A 21,239-nucleotide genomic window follows, 5' to 3' on the forward strand; every position below is an offset into this window, starting at 1 on the left:
TGGTCTCAGATTCACAGAGATCCACCTGCCTCTGCCTCTCTAGTGATGAGATTAAAGGCATGTACCATCACTACTGGGCTTATAATTTTTTTTTTGAAAAAAAGAGAATATGATTGAAAAACATTGCCTTGGCTAGTTTAATGTCAACTTGATAGGAGCTAGAGTCATCCGAAAGGAGGGAACCTCAACTGAGAAAATTACTTCATAAGATGGGGCTGTGTTGACTTTTTTTTAGTGACTGATGGGAGAGGGCCCAGCCCATTGTGGTTGGTTCCAGCCCTGGGCTTGGGTCCTGAGTTCTGTAAGAAAGCAGGCTGAACAAGTCATGGGGAGCAAGTCAGTAAGTAACATCCCTCCAGGGCCTCTGTATCAGCTCCTGCCTTCAGGTTCCCATCTTGTTTGAGTTCCAGGCCCAACTTTCTTCAGTGATGAACAGTGATGTGGAAGTGTAAACCAAATAAACCCTTTCCTCCCCGAATTGTTTTTGGCCATGGTGTTTCATCACAACAATAGTGACCCTGATTAAGATATATTGTTTACATGTGTGAAATTCTCGAAGAATAAATAGAAAAGCTTTATACTTTAAAATGATGGGGATGGCCATTCATGGTGGCACACATTGTTATCCCAGCACTCAGGAGACAGAGGCAGAAGGATCTCTGTGAGTTTAAGGCTAGCCTGGTCTACAAAGTGAGTTCCAGGACAGTGATAGCTCCATAGTGAGACCCTGCCTTGAATTAGAAGAAGGAAGGAAAGAGAGAGAGAGGAGAGAGAGGAGAGAGAGAGAGAGAGAGAGAGAGAGAGAGAGGGAGGGAGGGAGGGAGGGAGGGAGGGAGGGAGGGAGGGAGGAAGGAAGGAAGGAAGGAAGGAAGGAAGGAAGGAAGAAAAGATAAGAAAAGAAAAAAATGATGGTGCTGGAGAGAGGGCTCATCAGTTAAGGACACTTACTGTTCTTGCAGAGGACCCAAGTTTCATTCTCAATATCCAGTTATGGCACACAGTGGTCCTTAACTCCATTCCCTTTTCTGGCTCCATGGGCACCAGGCATGCACATGGTGCATACACATAAATGCAGGCAAAATACACACGCACATAAATTTTTTTTTGAAAAAAGATGGCTCAGGGACTAAGAACTTATCATTTTTCCAGAGGACAGGAATTTGGTTCCCAGCACCAAGTGTAGGCAGCTCATACGTCCTCTCTGGTCTCTGTGGTCACCTGAATGCTCTTGCACACACACACACACACACACACACACACACACAAATAAAAATAAATAAATCTTTAAAAAATGACATTTGAAAAAAGGAAAAGTTCCTTATTGTGGAAAAGTTCGAAGTGTATTTCCATCACCCGGCTCCGACAATCATCAGCCCACAGCCAATCTGGTCTCCTGAGTTCCAGTTACTTTCCTCCTCCTTTATTATTTTTAAGTAAATAATCTTTTTATTTCTTCTGCAAATGTTTCGCTCAGAAAGTGTCTCTGAGAGTTATAAAGACTTCAGGGCTGGTGGGGTGGGTCATTCTAATCCCAGCACTTGAGAAGTGGAGGCAGGAGGATTTGGAGTTCATGGTCATCCCTCACTGTATAGTGAGTGCAAGGCCATCCTGGGCTACATGAGATATCTCAGCCCCTACCTACCCAAAGGATAAAGACTCTACAAATCATAATAAAGATATCATTATCAGTTTGTTGTTGCTGTTTTGGTGATGGTGTCTAATGTAGCCCAGGCTGCTCCCAAACTCTCTGTAGCAGAGACTGTGCTTGACCTTCTGACACTCTTTCCTTTACCTCCAGAATGCTGGGGTTACAGGTGTGCGCCATCACACCAGACTCAGTGATTATCGTGATTTTAAAAGATTCATTATTGTTTTAGTTTGGGTTCCTATTGCTGTAATGAGACACTATGACCACAGCAACTCTTATAAAGAAAAACATTTAATTGGGCCTGGATTACAGTTTCAGAGGTTTAGTCCATATTCATAATGGTGGGAAACATGGTAGCAACCAGGCAGATATGGTGCTGGAGAAGGAGCTGAGCGTTTTATATCTTGATCCACAGGCAACAGGAAGTGAACTATTTATCACACTGAGTGTAGCTTGAGCAAAGGAGACTTCAAAGCCCACCCCAACAGTGACACACTTCTAACAAGGCCACACCCACTCCAACAAAGCCACACCCCCTAATGGCACCACTCCCTTTGGGAGCCATTTTCTTTCAGACCAGCAGGATTATAATTGTTTTCTTTTTCAACTTTTTACATTGAAAATTTGCAAGCCTACGGATAAATTGCCCCCTATGCTTATCTAATTCACCCAGTTGTCAGCATCTGCCACATCTGTTTTCTGAACCATCTGAGACCAAATTGGAAATGTGTTCTTTTGCACCTAAATATTTCCTCGTGTATTTCCCTCAGGTAACTGGTCCAGCATCCTTTAGTGACCTTGTCTCTTTAGTCCCTTTTCACTGGAACCGCTCACCCTTCTTTCATGGCACCAGTATTTCTGAAGAGTATCCATCAGGTGTTTCATAGTGTGCCATAAATATGGGTTTGGTTTCCTCCTGGCCCCACATCCCTCAGGTTCTGTATTTTTGGAAGGATGGTACCCAGTGACTGATGCCCTCCAGGCTTTACTTAGGGAGGCAGGTGTCCATTTGTCTCAAAAAGATAAAGGATTTTGACTACTCGGTTAAGGTATACCATACTGCTTGTTAAATCTTAAGTGTGTGAACGTGATGAAGACAGAAACCAGATCTTTTTTCTGCAGCTCTCTATCCCCCAGCACAGCGGCTTTAACTGGAGAAGTGCGGCCACCACAGGTCGTCGGCCACCAACACGGTGGACCCTGGAGGACCTAACTGAGATCGCAGAAGAGGACACGCTTGGGACAGGTTTCCTCACGCTTGTCCCACCTGGGATGGCCTTCCCTTCGGCGATTCCCCCCCCACACACACACACACTCGGTGATGGTTTCAGCGGTAACAGACATCCCAGAAAGAAGGCAAGCAAAGCGCCTTAGTTGTCCAGAGCCCAGGGGCTGGGGAAAGGAGTGGGAAGCCCTATTTGCATTTTTTCCATTAACAAGCTGGAGTTGAGCTCACTCGCCTGGGGAGATAATTTGAGAGGAAAATCTTTGCATATTTTATTTAAAAGCACGCTGCGTTAGGCGGGTAATAAAGCAGAGTGTGGCGATTAGGTAAGGCCTGCAGGGGGCAGGGGGTGGGGTTCTTTCCTTCTTGTCTCCCACAAACCCACCCCTCAGTCCTGGGAACCAGCCTCCTTAAAGGGGCATTCTCCTTAGGCAGGGGGCATGAAGCTCAAGAAGCGTTAGGAATTTTGGCTCTTTTTTTTAAATTTTCTTTTCTTTCTGAGAAAGCCCAGAATGAAGAGTGCTTTAGGCAAGAAGAGTAGAGAGTGGGTTAATAAAAAGGGAACCCATGTCCAAACCTGAGCCCCTCGTTGTGGTTCTAAGCAGTGAAATGGAGTAAGGAATGTGGGGGGGAAATTTCATGGGAGGGGGGCTTTTAAAAAAGCACATGATATTAAATTGTGGTGGTGCACGCCTTTAATCTCAGCACTCGGGAGGCAGAGGCAGGCGGAGCTCTGTGAGGTGAGGCCAGCCTGGTCTAAAGAGTGAGTTCTAGGATAGCCAGGGCTATACAGAGAAACCCTATCTTGAAAACTTGAGATGGGGGAAGGGAGGGAGGAAGAGAGAGAGAGAGAGAGAGAGAGAGAGAGAGAGAGAGAGAGAGAGAGAGAGAGGTTTGGTTCTATAGTAAGTGGGTAGAGCTGGGAGATGGTGGCGCACGCCTTTAATCCCAGCACTCGGGAGGCAGAGGCAGGCGGATCTCTGTGAGTTCGAGACCAGCCTGGTCTACAAGAACTAGTTCCAGGACAGGCTCCAAAACCACAAAGAAACCCTGTCTCGAAAAACCAAAAAAAAAAAAAATAGTAAGTGGGTAGAAATAGTGAGTTCCAGGCCAGATAGGGCTCCATAGTGAAGCCCTGCCTCAAACAAATAAACAAGGAAACAATGGGATCACCATGGAGGGACCGTCAAACTCTGAGTGCATACATGGATATAATTACATTTATCTATGTATGCATGTGTGTGTGCATGCATGTGGGCAGTTACATGCCACAGCACTCAGGGGGAAGTCAGCAGATAACTTGTAGGAATTGCTTTTCTCCTTCTACCATGTGGGTCCCTGGGATTGAACTCAGGGCACTGGGCTTGGCAGCAGGCATCTTTCCCACAGAGTTATTTCTCAATGGCTGGAATATTTTTAGAATGGGCTGCTACAGTAAATTATGCCAGAGGATAGGTTTCCTTCCCTAGGAGAGGGTCTGTGGTGGTTTGAAAATGGCCCCCAAGGGGAGTGGCACTATTAGGAGGTGTGGCCTTGTTGAGTAGGTGTGGTCTTGTTGGAAAAAAAAAACGTGTCACTGGGGAGGCAGGCTTTGAGTCTCATATATGCGCAAATCATGCCCAGCGTTATAGTCTACGTCCTGTTGCCTGCATCATATCAACATATAGCAGATCCTTCTCCAGCACCATGTCTGCCTGCACCCTGCCGTGCTCCTCTCCATGATAATAATGGGCTAAATCTTGGAAACTGTAAGCTACCACCTCAATTAAACCTTTTCCTTTATAAGAGAGGCTGTGGTCATGGTGTCTCTCCACAGCAATAGAAACCCTAAGACAGGTGACAAGGCCATGGTGTCCCTTTTCATTCCTGACTCACTCATATTCAGAGGCTGGCCTTCGCAGTACAAGTTACTTGGTATAGCAGGCCTTTTCTTTTGAGTCACTGACCCGCTCCCAAATCATGACACGGGTTTATTATTAGTTAGCAATGCTTGGTCTTAGCTTAGCTCTCACTTTAATCTATTTCTCTTCTTCTACAGCTACAACCTTGGGGCTTCTTTCTTTCTTTCTTTCTTTCTTTCTTTCTTCCTTTCTGTATATCTATTCCATGGCTGGCTGGCAGCTGCCTGGCTTCTGGCTCTGGGTATGTCCCCTCTTTCTTCCTATTTCTCTGTATTCTTCTTTTTCTTCTCTCAAGCCTGGATTTCCCCTTGTTCTCTGCCTGCCAGCCTTGCCTGTTCCTCTCCTGTCTAAGTATTGACCATTCAGCTTTTTATTAGACCAGTCAGGAGCCTTACTCAGGCAAGGTGCAACAGCAACACATCCTTTCATGATTGGACCAATGCAGCAGAAATAAATGTAACACACCTTTACACAGTTAAAGTGATATTCTGCAACAATTTGGCCATAGCTTCCCCACTGAAGTGCAGCTACTTCATAGCCAAACACCAGAAGTGGAAACACCATGGGGAAAAAAAATGAAAAGATAGATACTGGGGGCCTGGGGAATGTAGCTCGATTGACAGAATAGTCACCTAGCATGCACAAAGCCCTGGGTTCGCTCCCGCGGCACAACATAAAACTGGGTACCTATCTGTAATCCCAGCACTCGGAAGGCAAGAGTACAAGGATCAACAGTTCAGTCAGCTTCAGCTACATTCCAAAGAGGCAAGGTCCTAAACAGAAGACTCCCTGGGATAGTTTGCCCTCTTCACATCGAGCCTTAAAGTCTCTCTTTCCTCTGCCTACTTCTGTCTTGGCATGAGTTAGAAGTACAGCGGTTCTGACACCCCTTCCAAAGGCATCCATTCATCAGCATGCACACATGTGCATCCACACCTGCTGGAAGATCTCGTGAGGAATTAGATGGGAATTCAAGTGTCTCATGCTGAAGACGGTTCATTATGGAACTCGATGGGGCGATTGTCCCTGAGGTGTGGCAGCATCCTCGCAGCCTGCTCAGGAGGACCCTCTCTAACTGGGCGAGCCTAAGAACATGGAGGAGTTCAAGGGTCAGATGGTGTGTGGGTCCTGGAAGGCTGCATGAGGACTTTACAGACCCCAGGCCCAGGAACTAGCTAGCATCATGTGATATCTTGTCTTTCCTGTAGGAAGAACAAAGCAGTTAGCTAGAGGAGGAAAGACATAGCTGGAGCCTGAAGCAGACACCCACTATCAGGTCCCACTTCCTTTTCCTTTCTCAGTTCGCACACTCTGGGCACTCGAGGACCTGGAGATGGAAATGCTTTCTGACTTTGGATGAGTCTGTTTCTCAGGCAAAAGGTCCCACGGCCTTGACTCTTCTTGGTAAGGAAGAAGGAGAATGAGGTCTGTGGCTGTGTCTTGTCCTCTCACGAGAAATCCCTATTTCCTTATCTATACGAGCTAGAGAAACTGCTCCATGGTGTGAGGATGAGACATTGTCACCTGCTCGCTCACCCTTTCCATGTGCTGTTCCTTATTCCCACCCATCCCCACCTCCCATCTCCCCTCCTCCCTGCCCTCCCTCCTCATAATGTCCAGGAGCACTTCCATCCACAACCATCCCACTTTGAGGAATGACAAAGATGCCCTTTGGGAATAAATTAGGGAATCTTGTTAATTCAAGCAATTTTTTTTTTTTTTTTTTGGTTTTTCGAGACAGGGTTTCTCTGTAGCTTTGGAGCCTGTCCTGGAACTCCCTTTGTAGACCAGGCTGGCCTCGAACTGGGATTAAAGGCGTGCGCCACCACCGCCCGGCTTCAAGCAACTTTTATTTCCCTGAAATTATTGATGACCACAAAGAGTAAAGGTTACCATTTCAGAGGCTGAGCGCATTGCTTAGTGGTAGAGCACTTGCCTGTCATACACAAGATTCTGAGTTCAATCCCAAGCATGTGCATTCACGCACACACACCAAAACAAACAAACAAACAAATAAATAAAAAATACTTGACTATAAAAACATTCTACAACTTACAAGAAACTTCAAGGATTGATCTGTTTAATTTCTCATTAGTTTTTTTGTTTTGTTTTGTTTTTCGAGACAGGGTTTCTGTGTAGTCTTGCCTGTCCCGGAGTTCACTCTGTAGACCAGGCTGGCCTCGAACTCAGAGATCTGCCTGCCTCTGCCTCCTGGGTGCTGGGATTGAAGACTAGCCAAGTGGAATTCGCTGTCTCACCTCCTATTAACAGGTGAGAAATCTAAGGTTTAGAAACACTAAGTGAATTACTAAGTCACGTGGCTTGGTCACAAGGAACACAGACCCTAGAGACAGTTTTCTTGGGGAACAAGGAAGAGGCAGGGAATGGTTGTTAGCAGTCAAAGGCTGGACAGAGACACTGAGAATGGAGAAGGTCCTGGGCCTGGGGGGAGTTGGTTAGGAACAGCATGTTCAGATCATCATGGGTTGTGGGTAGCAGGACAGGGGCATGGTTATAAAGGGCTTAGAGGGTATACATGAGGCCTTGTGGATTTCACATGTTAGAGCACAGCCAGATGACCTGGGTTTGAGTCTTGACTCTGCCCCCTCCCAGCTGTGTGAGTTGCCCAACACCCTGTTTTGTTTCGTTTAAGTCCACAATGGGGGCAATAATAGCATCTACCTTGTAGACTGTTATGAGGATCAAGTGAGTCAAGACACGAGATCTCTAAGGATGGTCTGAGGCTGCAATAGCGGAGGAGCTGGGAAAATGGTGCTAAGATGGTACAAGCAAGAGCTGACTGTGAGGACAGGGCAAAGGCAGGGATGAGGGGGGGAATGGAATTGGGAAATCAGGGATCACAGTACTGGGCATGGCCTGGGATGGGCCTGAGAATCCCCTCCAAAAACACAGAGCTGAGGGGCCAGGATGGGGCTGGGATGGGCCTGAGAATCCCCTCCAAAAACACAGAGCTGAGGGGCCAGGATGGGGCTGAATAAGATTGAGATGGCATGAGGAAGGACATGAACATATGTGTTCATAAAAACACAAAGGATTGAGGATATAACAGGAGGAACCAAAGGAAGGATGGCCACTAGAGAGACGGGTGAGGGTAGACAGTGGGAAATCATAGCATGGAGGAGGAGTCTAGAGACATGCCCAGGCTTCCTAGGAGAGGTTTTAACTTTTATTGGGTTTACTTTATCTGTAGGAATGCACACCAAGTGAATGTCCTGGTGTGGGAGGTTCTTCTGTATATGTGTTGCTTTTATTGGTTAATGAATAAAGCTGTTTTGGCCAATGGCTTAGCAGAGTAAAGCCAGGCAGGAAATCCAAGCAGAGATAGCAAGACACAGTAGGCCGATCAAGGGGGTGCTATATGTAGCTGCCAAAGGAGAAATACACCAGAACCTTACCGATAAACCACGAGCCTCATGGTAAGATATAAAATAATAGAAATTGGTTAATTTCAGATGTAAGAGTGAGCTAGGAATACACCTGAGCCGATGGCCAAGCAGCGTTGTGATTATTAAAGTTTCTATGTGACCAGAAAACAAAAGAACAGTCTCCACTTACAATGCCTGGTGATAGTTGTGAGCCACTGTGTGGGTGCTAGGAATAGATAGAACCTCGGTCCTCTGCAAGAGTAACAAATGCACTTTGTTGTTGTTGTTGTTTTGAGACAGGGTTTCACTGTGTAGCCTTGGCTGTCCAGGAACTCACTCTGTAGATCAGGCTGGCCTTGACCTCACAGAGATCCACCTGTATCTGCTTCCTGAGTGCTGGTGTACCACCACCGCCCAACTACAACAAATACTCTTAATAACTGATTCATTTTTCCAGCCCCAGAACACTTTCTGTATCATGTTAGACCATAGTTCAAGGAGACAAACCCTAGGGAAATTTCTGGAGGCTTTCTGTAATATTCTTTGCCAATTTACTGACCCTAAACCCAGTGGGCTCTGGACCTGACCCACGTGCATGATGTGGATCTTGGCCTGTGTTGTTGGGATCCAGGATCCCACAGAACTAAATCAGTAGACACCACGTAGGGTCTTTTCCGCTTGTTTTTATTTCTACGTTGGTGGTGTAGGTGTACATATGTGAGGGTGTGCCCTCCCACGAGCACCTGCAGGGGGCATTAAGTGTCCTGTTCTAGCATTGTCCACTGTAGCCCCTGGAAACAGGTCTCTTGCTGAACCTGGAACTAGAATGGTAGCCAGCAAGTCCTATCAGTCTTCCTGTCTTTGTCCTCCACTGTGTGACAGTTATATATATATGAGTGGCCATGACTGGAGTTTGTTGTTATTGTTGTTGTTTTCTGAGACCATGTTTTTCTGCAGCTTTGGAGCCTGTCCTGGAACTAGCTCTTGTAGACCAGGCTGGTCCTGACCTCACAGAGATCCACCTGCCTCTGCCTCCAGCTCATGGCTGGATTCTGACCTGGTGCTAGTGACCTGTGCACAGGTTCTCAGGCTTGCACAGCAAGTGCTCTTACTCATGGAACCATCTCCCCAGTCCCTACTCAGGGTCTCTTAAGAGAATCTTGTGACCATTCCTGAGAAGATGGCCTAGGGAAGCAGCTCTCAACCTGTGGGGCTTGACCCCCATCAGAAAACACAGATATTTACATTACAGTTTATAGCAGCAGCAAAATCACAGTTATGAAGTAGCAATGAAAATAATCTTATGGTTGGGTCATCACAACATGAGGAACTGTATTAAAAGGCCACAGCATCAGGAAGGATGGGAACCACTGGCCTAGGGTGAATAAGAAAGCAAACTGAGCAAGTCTAGGAGAAACAAGTCAGTAATCGGTGCATGTTCCTTCATGGCTTCAGCTTCGGTTCCTGCCTTGAGTTCCTACCCTGACTTCCTTCAGTGATGGTCTGTTCTCTGGACCTCTAAGATGCAATACATGCTTTCTGCTTGAAGCTGATTTTGATCATGGTTTAATCACAACAGAAACCCTAAGACACAGGTCTAGCTCATCAAAATGTGCACCTATTCAGTTGAGTTGTACAGATCAAGTCCCATCTCATGCTGGCTCAAAAAGAATCCGCGGGGCGGGGGTATATAGCTTGGGGGTAGAGCACTCGGTAGCATGCACAAGTGTCTGGATGATTGGAACCTGAAACACTGAGTCTGCAAGGTGATTCCCAACAAAAGGCTCCATACTCAGTGAGTTTGAGAAAGCCTCTCAAAACTGCTCTTAAAATACTTTGGTTACAAGGTTTCTCTGTGTATCCCTGGCTGTCCTGGAACTCACTGTGTAGACCAGGCCAGTCTTGAACTCAGAGAGATGTGCCTGCCTCTTCCTCCTGAGATTAAAGGCATGCGCCACCATTGCCTGGCCTGACTGGCATTTTTAACCCTAATGCTTCCCACATTCCTTGGAATCACAGAAAATTTTCCTGAACACCTACGCTCGCAGGCTTCTATTAGTGCTATCTTGTTATCAACCCTGTGGTTGCCCTTGTCCAAGACTGCTCGACTGTGAAGTTCCCGAAGTTCCCTAGGGCTGGGACTGTATCTGAGCTGTCTGATCCTAAATCCAAGGTGAGATGTGGCTGTATCTGGAGTTAGGCGCCTGGAGGGAGGCACATCCCTTTCTGGAGATGTAGCACCTCAAGCTGGCTTACCAGGAAAGATGTTAACCTGCGTCTGTGTCGGGTGGGAGAATCATGGCGACTGCCTGACTCGGCTTCTTTCTCCCAGCATTCTGTTCTGTCTACTCCACCCACCTAAGGGTTGGCCTATCAAATGGGCCAAGACAGTTTCTTTATTAATTAACCAATAAAAGCAACAGATTAAAAAAAATCACTCCCACCTCATGGAGATGTGGGATTATGGTGCCTGGACCCTAGGTGGTCCAAGTAAGACTATTGGCTTTGGGAGGGAGGAAAGGCCCAAAGGTCCACCCCGTGCACCTCACTCTGCTATGACCTGTGGAATGTTACTGTGTGAGTGGGGAGAAAACGAGCTCCACTCGTGTGAGCCAGGAGAAACCGGGTTCTGGAGTAAGCTGGGTGAAGAGCTCAGAGTGCAGATATACAAGTGCAGAGGGGAAGTTCCTGCTGGAGGCAGGTTTGGGGTTCTTGAGGATAAGTGAGCACAGAAGCAACGGAGATGGCCGAGGTGACAATATAAGTCCCATGATGGTTGTTAAGGAAAGCGTTCTGGGGACAGCCTACGGAGGGCATCAAGGTCTAAGGGGAGTTCCCAGATCTGGTTGTTTAACAAAATTGTTGGGTTCCGTCTAGTTCTGTTAACTCACTCCCAGTCATAGGCACGCGTCTATTAATTCAGTCCCACCTGTGTTTCTGTTGGGAGGTTTATATGCCACGCATCCATTCAGAGCAGTGAAACTGCACCCCGCAGGCCTCTCTCACGCTCCACCTTCGGGCAAACCCCCGGGGTTAAGTCTTCCCTCCCCCAGAGCTGGGGTGTCTGCCCTGCTTTGTGCGCCCAGGCGCGCTGGAGGCGAGAGCCAGGAGACAGCTGAGGTGAGGAGGGTGACTGGGGTGGCGGGGACCAGGCACAAAGAGGGGGAGGGGTCTTTGGCTGCAGCTGTCCCGCGAGGGGCCGGGACAAAGGGCCTGCTGGCGGCCAGGCCGAGCCGTTTTCATGCTTGTTGGGATTAGACGCAGGGAAAGGCTCTCGGGGACTGTGATGATCTGTAGCCCGGTGCAGCGCGGCGTGTGGGGCGGTCGGCGCCACCACCCCTGGCTTTGTGCGCAGCTCTGCGAGCGCCGTCGGCTCTGGGAGGTACCCCCTTTGTCTGAGCCCCGCCGGAACCTAGTTGACCGAACGTCAGCTGAACGCACCACCACCACGTCTGAGTACTCGTTGGAACCCGATGAACTGAACAGGTCCCCAGGGATTCAACCCCTCCCCGGGCTCTAACATGCCAGACCTCAATACAATGAACATTTCTCCCGCGCCACTCTGGTCCCATCCGCCTGCCAGTTGCTCAACCCAAGGAATCTCGCCTCAAATTTTGGATGATGAAACACAGTTTAGAAGATGGATTAGCCAAGGCCGGGGGCTTGGTGGGGAGGAGTAGGGCTGGGGAGGTGGGAGGATATGGGAAGTTCTGGGATAGGGCAAAGTCTAGCTAGAGAATCCTTCAAGCCCTAGCAAACTGCAGTCTTATTTCTGTGGGGTTGGTGGGGGCATGCATCAAGGTCTGTGTCTGGAAGTGAGCGATGGTGAGGATGTGTTCATACACAGAACACATCTGCCAGCTTACCTGCCAGCGACCTGGTGGGTATGGTGCTGTATGTCAGCATGGATGTGAGGTTTGAGTCACATCCCAGAGCATCTCCAATGTCATTCTGCCCTTTCTCAACATCAGCATCCATTAGGCTCACTGAGCTGGTACTGATGGCCTATAGCAATGCAGTATATGACTGAGGATAACCTTTGAATTTCTGGTGCTGCCTATGCAGGCATTTCCCCCACTCCACCTGGTTTTATGAGGCTCTCTGGATTAAACCTAGGGCTTCATGCAAGCTAAACAAGTACTCTAGCAACTGAGCTACATCCCCAGCCCAGCAATGCTCCCCCTCCCAAATTAATCTTATTTGATGTGAGTGTTCACAGTGTTTTTTCACAGCAGGATAAGCCCTAAGACAGAGACCCTTGTGGGCAAGATCTGGGTGAATGGAACCCTCCTCTCTCTCCCTATGGAGGGCTGTCTACCCTTAGCAGTTCCTTCGTGCTTCAGGTCTGGGACTGCAGAGCCTGTTATTTGTGTCAACATTACCACATGTTCTTCCTAATCAAGACCAAGTTCTTTTTTCTTTTCTTTTTCTCCCAGTGAAAGGGTTTCACTGTGTAGCCTTGGCTGTCCCGGAACTCAACTCTGTAGACCAGGCGGGCCTCGAACTCACAGAGATCCGCCTGCCTCTGCCTCCCAAAGTGCTGGAATTAAAGTTGTGTGCTACCACCACCGGGCTCCAATTTCTTCACGTAGCATCCAGAACCTGGGCTGGATATCCTTGCTGTGGTCATTCTTCAGGAGGGGAAGAAGGTAAAAAGGACTTTTGCTCGGACCTTTTCAAGTTCATGAGTCTCTCCTTATTCCCTTCTGCCCCCCCCCACTAAAAAAATCCCCATTCCAACAAGTAACACAAGTCTCCAGATACTTTATGTATATAGTACTGTTTATTTATTTTTATTGTTTTTATTGAACTATATATTTTTATCTGCTCCTCTCCCTTCCTCCCCCCTCCCGTTCTACCCTCTCCCATGGTCCCCATGCTCCCAATTTACTCAGGAGATCTTGTCTTTTTCTACTTCCCATGTAGATTAGATCCATGTATGTCTCTCTTAGGGTTCTCATTGTTGTCTAGGTTCTCTGGGATTGTGAATTGTAGGCTGGTTTTTCTTTGCTTTATGTCTTAAAGCTACTTAGGAGTGAGTACATATGATATTTGTCTTTCTGGGTCTGGGTTACCTCACTCAATATGATGTTTTCTAGATCCATCCATTGAGATAGGGTTTCTCTGTAGTTTTGGAGCCTGTCCTGGAACTCACTTGGTAGACCAGACTGGCCTCGAACTTATGGAGATCCACCTGTCTCTGTCTCCTGAGTGCTGGGATTAAAGGCGTGTGCCATAGTACCACAATAAGATAAAGACATCTGTGTCAGAGTCATGTGAAGACCCTCACACAGGCTTCTGCAGTCAGGACATCCTTCAGAGCAGGGGTGCACAGCATGGGATGCTCCCTCAGCATCTCCTCAAATCCAAGTGTGACTTAGGACAAGGACAATCCCTAGTGGTGCAGTCAGGGCAGAGGCCAAATCTCCACTGTCAGCTGGGGAGGGCCTGAGACTGCTAGGCAAATTCTCCAAGACTTTCAGCACTTGGTCCCAGCTACCGAGAACTCAGAGAGTGTGGAGGAGGCCACCAGGCAACAGATAGAGCAAAAACACATCCTCAAATGATTTAATTTTCTGTCTTAGTTTATTTATCCTGGATTGGTCCAAAGGCCAGGTTCACATTCAACATGCAAGAACTATAGAAAGTCCCCGGGACCACATCTCACCCACCCTCCAATCGAAGATGGAACTCTTTGGAGATAGAGTGAGAGGACCCCCACTTGGCAGGTGGGGAGACCGAGGGACAGAGGCACCATCAGTGCCTTCCCTGTCACCTGCCACCATTCCTGCTTCATATCATTGCATTCACTTGGCACCCAGAAACAAAACAAAAGGCTCCACTACCTTAACTGTTAGTCGACCCAATATGTGTTCATCTCCAAGGCTTGACGCCTCTGCTGGGGCTTGTCAATCCCTGTTCAGAGGGGCCATGCAGAAAAGGCAAAGAACCATCCCAGGATGCTGGACTGACACTGTCCCCGGCTCACTTGGGAAGATGAGCTCTGGCTCCTCTGGACTCAGATTGCAGAAAAATGAATGAAACCAATTGGCCATTCACTGTTGCTAAGGCAAGGTAGACAGCAAGGGCGAGGTGAAAAGAAGGAAGGTTTCCTCCTTGTGCCCCGACAGCCTTGGTGCATCTGGTCTATTACCTGCATGCTTCTATGCACACAGTCTCCTTCAGTAGAAATTTAAATTAACATGGTGGCCAGCCTCTCCTCACAGGGGGGCAATATGGTGTGTTTCAGAACACCATTCTCATGTTCTTCACAGAGTTCCACACCACCATTCTCTTCCATCCCCATCATCCATCCCATGGAGCCAAAGATAATTCAAGAGGACAGTTTCTTTTACTTTTCTTTTTCTTCCTTCCATCCATCCTTTCCTTCTTTCCTTCTTTCCTTCCTTCCTTCCTTCTTTCCTTCCTTCCTTCCTTCCTTCCTTCCTTCCTTCCTTCCTTCCTTCCTTCCTTCCTTTCTTTTTTCAAGACAGGGTTCCTCTGTGCAGCCCTGGCTGTCCTGGAACTCACTCTGTAGACCAGACTGGCTTGGAACTCAATAGTTCTGCCTATCTCTGCCTCCTGAGTGCTGGGATTACAGGCATGTGCCACCACCGCTGCACAAAGTTTCTTCTAGCTTTTTTTATCCCCTCCCCCACCCCTGCCATTACCTCCACCATCATGCCAGCTCCCTCCCTGACACCAGTTCTCCACCAACTCCCCTGACCAAACCGCAGCAAATGTGCAACGGAAGGCCAGAGCAGCCACAAAGACTCTAACCAGGGGCTGGGGGTGCAGCTCAGTGGTAAGCTGTTTGCCTTGCACGCACAAGGCTTGGGGCTCAATCCTGCGTACAGTAATGAGCAAAACAAACAAAAAGCAACCACCCCACACACACAAAAAAGCTCTTACCAAAAAGCCAACATTAGGGACAGAGCAAGACCTGGGTGAAATGAGGAGGAGGGATAGGAGGTACCCTGGGAAACTCCAGGAGAATGGAGCAACCATATCAACCACCACCTTCCAATATATGACAGCAAGATAGGCTCCTTTCTCCAGGAAGCTGGGAGATGCAGTAGAGAATGAGGCTGGGGTGGACTTTGGGAACTCGGGAATGGGTGGATGCCCTGCAATACAACTGAACATATATCTATCTGCTCACACCTGCTCTTAAGTCTCTCTGCAAATACACACATCCCTAACATACGCTTCTTATGCCAGCACTGGCACACATAGATCTCAACACACAAAGGTTCATTCATACCCAACATAAGCCTGTACATTTAACTGATACATATGCATACAAATATTTTGCATATACATCTTATTCAGGAATATATATATATACATTCTTGGGCATCTAGCCACACATGCATACATAAACATACATGCTATACATAATGCATACAACTTCATCCACACATGCCTGTAGATACCTACCTACATGTTAGCACACACACACTTATTACCTTCACTCATGCCTACCGATACTCACGTACGTACTTGTACATAACCACACACAGGCTTGCAAATATACACACTTGCGTACACCCTTAGCAGTGATCCTGGTGCCCGCACAATGCTTCCCTCTGTTGGAGGCAGCGAATAAGTTCTTTACGGTTGTCTAGGATGGTGTCGAAGCTCTCTTGCAGTCGGGCCTGCTGGTCAACCAACTGGTGCTGGAGAGCCCGGATCCACTGAAGCAGTGCCAAGCGACGGTACATTACCAAGTGCGCATGGTGCTTCTCCTTCTCCTGCTCCTTATAGCGCTCCTGAGCCTGTAGCTGCTGCACAGCTTGGGCCACAGAGGGCAGAAGGGGATCCAGAGGGCTTGGGCATCCAGGAGTCCCACAGGTAGGCTCTGGACTGCTGCTGAGGCTGTCGATGCTCAGGGAACTGCTGGCATAGCCAATGTCCTCCAGAGGCGAGCACACACTGCTAGCAACACTCAGCTTCTCAGGCTCAGCACCAGGGAGCTCTGCACCCTCGGGGGGACTGCGGACTCCCGCCTCAAGGAGCCCAGTGGCTTGGAAGACCTGGTTGTCAGAGGGTGACTCAGAGGAACTCCTCATCGGGAGGGGTTCCACTTTGCCTGGCACACCATGCCAATTCTTATTGGCATCCTTACCACTCTCCACAAAGTTGGAATTATTGTCTGGTTGGAGCTCGGACTGACATATTCCAGGAGGCAGGCCCCCCAGGAACTGGGCCCCCTCTGCTAGACCTGGCTGGATGGCAGCGAACATCTGGTCTGTGAAGGGGAAGCAGAAGAATAAGTCACAGCAGGACATGGTGGAGTGGCAACCTGGGCCCCAGTCACCGCTTCATGATTTCCTTCCCTCCTCTCTGATTATTTGGTGTGTCTTCCTCATAGGCTTTTCCTTTTTCCCTTTAAGGCTGACCGTCTCTCCATGCTACACACTCTCCCCAGCCACTTCATTCTCTGTGGTAGCTTCAAGAACCAGCAAGTGTGAGTGACTTGCAGGTATGTACCCCGCCCACATACAACCGCTATTCAACTTTGCAGTACCAAAGGTTCCTCAGATACTACCCATGCAAACAGCTCTCCTCTTCAGGGTCCTCCAGCAAGAGATCTACCAGATGCCTGGGAGCACCCTGAACTCTGACCCTCCTTCTTCACCCCCTCCCACCGCTGTCCACATTCTGACAGTTCTTCCTCTTCCCTCTCATTTGGCTCTGTTTTTTTTTTTGTTTTTTGTGTTTTTTTTTTTTTTTTTTTTGTCCAGATGAATGCCACAGACTTTTCCCTGATCCCCCTCCAGTTAAAAATATAAATGCAGTGGCTGGAGAGACGGTTCAGCAGTTAAAAGTACTAGCAGCTCTTCCAGAGACCCAGGTTCAAATCCCAGCACCCAGCTAGGATGGCTCACAACTGCCTGTAAAGCGAGCTCCATACCAACAGCCTCTTCTGGCCTCTTTGGGCATCCACATGTGTGTGCGCACACATACAAATACAATTTAAAAAAAAATTTTTTTAAATGTGCCCAGTTAAATAACAACAAATAATACTTTTTTTAAAAAAAAGAACATATATCAACCTGGTGGTGGTGGCTCATGCCTTTAATCTCAGCATTTGGGAAGGAGGCAGAGGTAGGTGGATATCTGTGAGTTGGAGGCCAGGCAGGTTTACAGAGCAAGTTCCAGGACAGGCAGGGATACTCATAGAAACAAACAAAAAACAAAATCTGTGTGTGTGTGTGTGTGTGTGTGTGTGTAGAGAGAGATGAGTGATCACACACACACGCACACACGCACGCACACACGCACACACACGCGCACACGCACACACGCGCGCACATACACACACACTTAGCCAGGTAGGACAGCTCATACTTATAATCTCAGCACTCTGGAGGCTGAGGCAGGAGGGTTGCAAGTTCAAGGCCAGCTTGGGCCACATAGCAAAACTGTATCTCAATAAAACAAAATGACCCTTCTTGTAAAATGTGTATATTTGACTGGAAATGGCTTTGAATGCTGCCCCCCTAATTTACTGTCAGACTGCTGCAGTCCTTGCTTTGCCTGGCCCTCTCTGCACTGTTCCCACTCTGTCTGTCTCATCCCAGCAGCCCACCAGAGACCCCTCCCCAAGCATACCACTCTCCAGAGGCCCCCCAGGCACACACACCATTATCCGACAGTGTTCATTTGGCCTTCAGTGTCCTGAAATTCTGATTTTGTGTTTAAAGTCTCCCTGTCTGAGCCAGAGAGACACTACACTGCGTCCTGCCCCGATATACACCAACTACACAGTAACTGTGACTCTGGCTCCCCACTGCCTTCCTGTATGCCGTCCTCTCCAGGTGTGTCTCCTATCCCTGGCACACACTGTTGATGGCTAGCAAATGCCTAGCCAACTGGAACTGATTGTTTAAACGATCTTGTGATCCTTTTTAATCCGGCTCCTTGGCCAACACTAAGGAACGCCTTTATACAACCTCTAGTGCAGTGCTTCTCAAACCGTGGGTGGGCCACGGCCCCTTGGGTTGGAAAAACCCTTTCATAGGGGTCCCCGAAGACAATCGCAAAACACAGATATTTACATTATATTATGATTCATAACAGTAGCAAAATTATTGTTATGAAGTAGCAATAAAAATAACTAAATGGCTGGGGGTCACCACAGCAGGAGGAGCTGTATCAAAGGGTCGCAGCATTAGGAAGGTTCTAGCACATACCCAGCAATAGCAGGTGTCGGTATTTACCTGCTGAGAGTGAGTGAGAGGAACTAGGGTGGGATTCCTGTCCTCAGGAGACAAAGTAAGGTAAGGGCAGCCGGAGGCTACTGCGGAGGACCCGGGGCTGCAGAGCTGGTCTCAAGCTCCTCCTCCACACTAAGGAGCCCCTCCCTCTGGAATCCACAATCACAAGCCTTTCCCCCCCACCCCCACCTCCAGTGCGCCGTGCCCAGTTTGCTACGTCCTGAACCCTCCTCCCCTCCCTTCCCTCACATCAGCTTTTGAGTCTGAACTGATAAGAGGTTCTACTGACCACATTACCAAGACTGGAAGAATCGATAACTCCTTAATAAGGAATACTATTAAGTCAAGCAGCCAATAGGAAGGTTCTCCCCATAGGTGGTGAGGACCCCACACCCAGCAATGGGCAGAAGGGGACAGATGCTTCAGAGGCTTCACCCTTTTGGCTCATGAGAAAAGGCCTGAAGCTCTTCCCTCGCCTCTATTTTAAAATTTTTCCTAAAAAGTCTGGCCGGGCTCACAAAGGCAGCTGGGGTGAGGCAGACTGAGATTGGAACTAAAGATCCAGGTTCAGAGTCAGTGAAAGATGAGTCCAGACATCCCAGGATCTGGATTTCCCCCGAGCTAATCAATCCACAGTGTAGGTGGGGAGGGGGCGGTAGTAGTATGGGGACTGGCAGCCGAGACTGCACAGTGACCCTAATCTCCGTAGAAGCAGCTCCCCACCCCGCTCTCCCGCAGCGGGGCCCCAGGCCCTCCATCAGAGCCCGGACTCACGGCCTAGAAGCGCCGGCTCCTGCAAGGCTGGCTACGGTTCTTCCGGGGCCTGATCGCAGCGGGGTAGCGGGGGGTGCTCGGCCTGCGCGTGCACGCGTCGTGGCGTGGCTGCGTGGTCCCGGCACCGCTCGCCCAGCCCGGCCCCGACCTGCAGAGCCCAGCGGCGTCTGCGTGGCTGGGCGGGGCGGTCTGACCCACGTGGGCCGGTTCTGTTCTCCGCGCAGGAACTGCCTCCTCCTGCGGCTCGACCCGATCCTTCCAGGTCCGGTGTCATCTCATCACCACCCTGGCCGGCGCCTTGTTGCAGACAAGGCGACGATGTGCCTCCTTCCTGGGTTTCCCGGTTGGGAGTCGAGAGGCCGCGGTTCGCCTGGTCCCGCTGCTGTCTTCACCCTGCCCCGCTCCTTTGATGTTTTGCACACACTTTTCTGCTATTAAAGTCCCCCTTCGTTTCCACTTGTAGTTTGGATCTTTGAGAACCCTTCTGAATCCTAGACCTGGTTATTCCCTCTTCTAGCCTGGGGGGAAGGGGATGGGGAGACGGACGACTTTTACATTTGTCTTTGTACTGTGCCTATTTGATTAAATTCATTTAGTGAAAGCTATGTGGATTTTGTTGTTTTGCTTGTTTGTTGTTTTGAGACAGAGTCTCTTTATGTAGCCCTGGCTGTCCTGGAACTCACTATGTAGACCTGGCTATCTTCCAATGTACAGAGAAATCTGCCTGCCTCTGCCTCTCCAGAGCTGGGATTAATGAATGGTGTGCACCACCATGCCTGGCTATGGTCTGAAACAGAGGTTCTCAACCAGTGGGTCGCGACCAGTTAGGGAATCACCTAAGACACCACTGCCTGGCTAAAGATTTAATATTCTCTCTCTCTCTCTCTCTCTCTCTCTCTCTCTCTCTCTCTCTCTCTCTGCTGGGAACCGAACTCTGGTCTTCGAAAAGAGCAGCAAACTTTCTTAACCTCTGCCATCTCTCCACCCCCAAGGGACTCAATTTTCAACCAAATAACAGCAATTCCTGACCCAGTGATAAAGGCATCCTCTTGGTGTCAACTTGATTTCAGTTCACTATTCTGCAAACTACTGACCGAATGACTCAATAAATCACACCAGCAAATAAGGAGACAAAAGGGGAAATGGGAGAAATGGTGGCAATCACTGTTTTAGAACGACAAAGCAAGTAACGTGTGGTGGCACACATCTGTGATCCCAGCACTTGGAAGGCAGAGGCAGAAGGATTCCTGTGAGTTCAAAGCCAGCCTGATCTTCCACAGCGAGTTCCAGCAGAGGCTACATAGACTCTGTATCAAAATCCAAACCAATCAGCCAAGCAAACTCAGGCCACTCCTTTGTATGTGTATATGTATGTGACAACCTCAAGCCCGTTTCTTCTTCAGGTGCTCTGAGGGCTGACTGGGCTAGGGTTATGCAGTGTTCTCTCTATCCTAGAGCTAGGAAGGGGGTGTAGCTTGGTGGTGGCTCACTGGCCTAGCACAAGGGCCTAGGTTCAAGGCCATCATGGAAAATAACAGCTGTTTAGAACAGCTCTTCCTTCAGGCTTCCAACTCTAACCACATGGCTCAAACTAGAGCCCAATGAATCTAAGGGTGGGTATCCTGCTCCAGGTAAGTCATGGTTCTTCCTTTAGAGGTGAAATTAAAAGACAAAGTAGGGGCTGAAGAGACGGCGCAGTGGTTAAGAGCACTGACTGCTCTTCCTAGAGGTCCTGGGTTCAGTTCCCAACACCCATATGGCAGCTCCTACCTGTCTGTAACTGAACTTCACTTCCAGGGGATCCTACACACTCACACCAGAAACCACTCTCCTGCCATCTGAATTGGGGTCATTGTTGTGGATTTGGGGAATTTCCCTAGCACCAGGTTTCTTTCTAACCCCATAGTGGCTCTATCAAGATCTCTCTTTCACTGCTCTCCCACTTCGTCCCTCTCCTCCCTTAACTATCCCATTTCTCCATGTTCTCACTCCTATCTCCTCCTTTCTCCCACCCTCTCACCCCCAGATTGAGTGCCGAATGCCGTAGTTCTATGACAATGGAGACGTACACCAAGTGTGTGT

At 48.7% G+C, this 21,239-nt stretch overlaps 1 protein-coding gene across 1 annotated transcript; it reads right to left on the reverse strand.

The window, feature by feature from the left end:
* Nucleotides 1-13,710: 13,710 nt before the first annotated feature.
* On the reverse strand, nucleotides 13,711-19,352 carry C11H1orf216 (chromosome 11 C1orf216 homolog). Its single transcript, XM_057785591.1, has 2 exons — nucleotides 19,158-19,352; nucleotides 13,711-16,411 (listed from the first exon to the last, which is right to left on the reverse strand). The coding sequence occupies exon 2, from the start codon at nucleotides 16,404-16,406 to the stop codon at nucleotides 15,714-15,716; it is 693 nt and encodes a 230-aa protein (XP_057641574.1). The 5' UTR covers nucleotides 16,407-16,411; nucleotides 19,158-19,352; the 3' UTR covers nucleotides 13,711-15,713.
* Between the last annotated feature and the right edge of the window lie 1,887 nt (nucleotides 19,353-21,239).

Source organism: Chionomys nivalis, chromosome 11 (genome assembly GCF_950005125.1).
Source record: "Chionomys nivalis chromosome 11, mChiNiv1.1, whole genome shotgun sequence".
NCBI classification, from domain to species: domain Eukaryota; kingdom Metazoa; phylum Chordata; class Mammalia; order Rodentia; family Cricetidae; genus Chionomys; species Chionomys nivalis.

Coding starts and splice junctions, on each gene's coding strand:
- C11H1orf216 (XM_057785591.1), bottom strand. CDS start 16,406: ATGTTCGCTGCCATCCAGCCAGGTCTAGCAGAGGGGGCCCAGTTCCTG.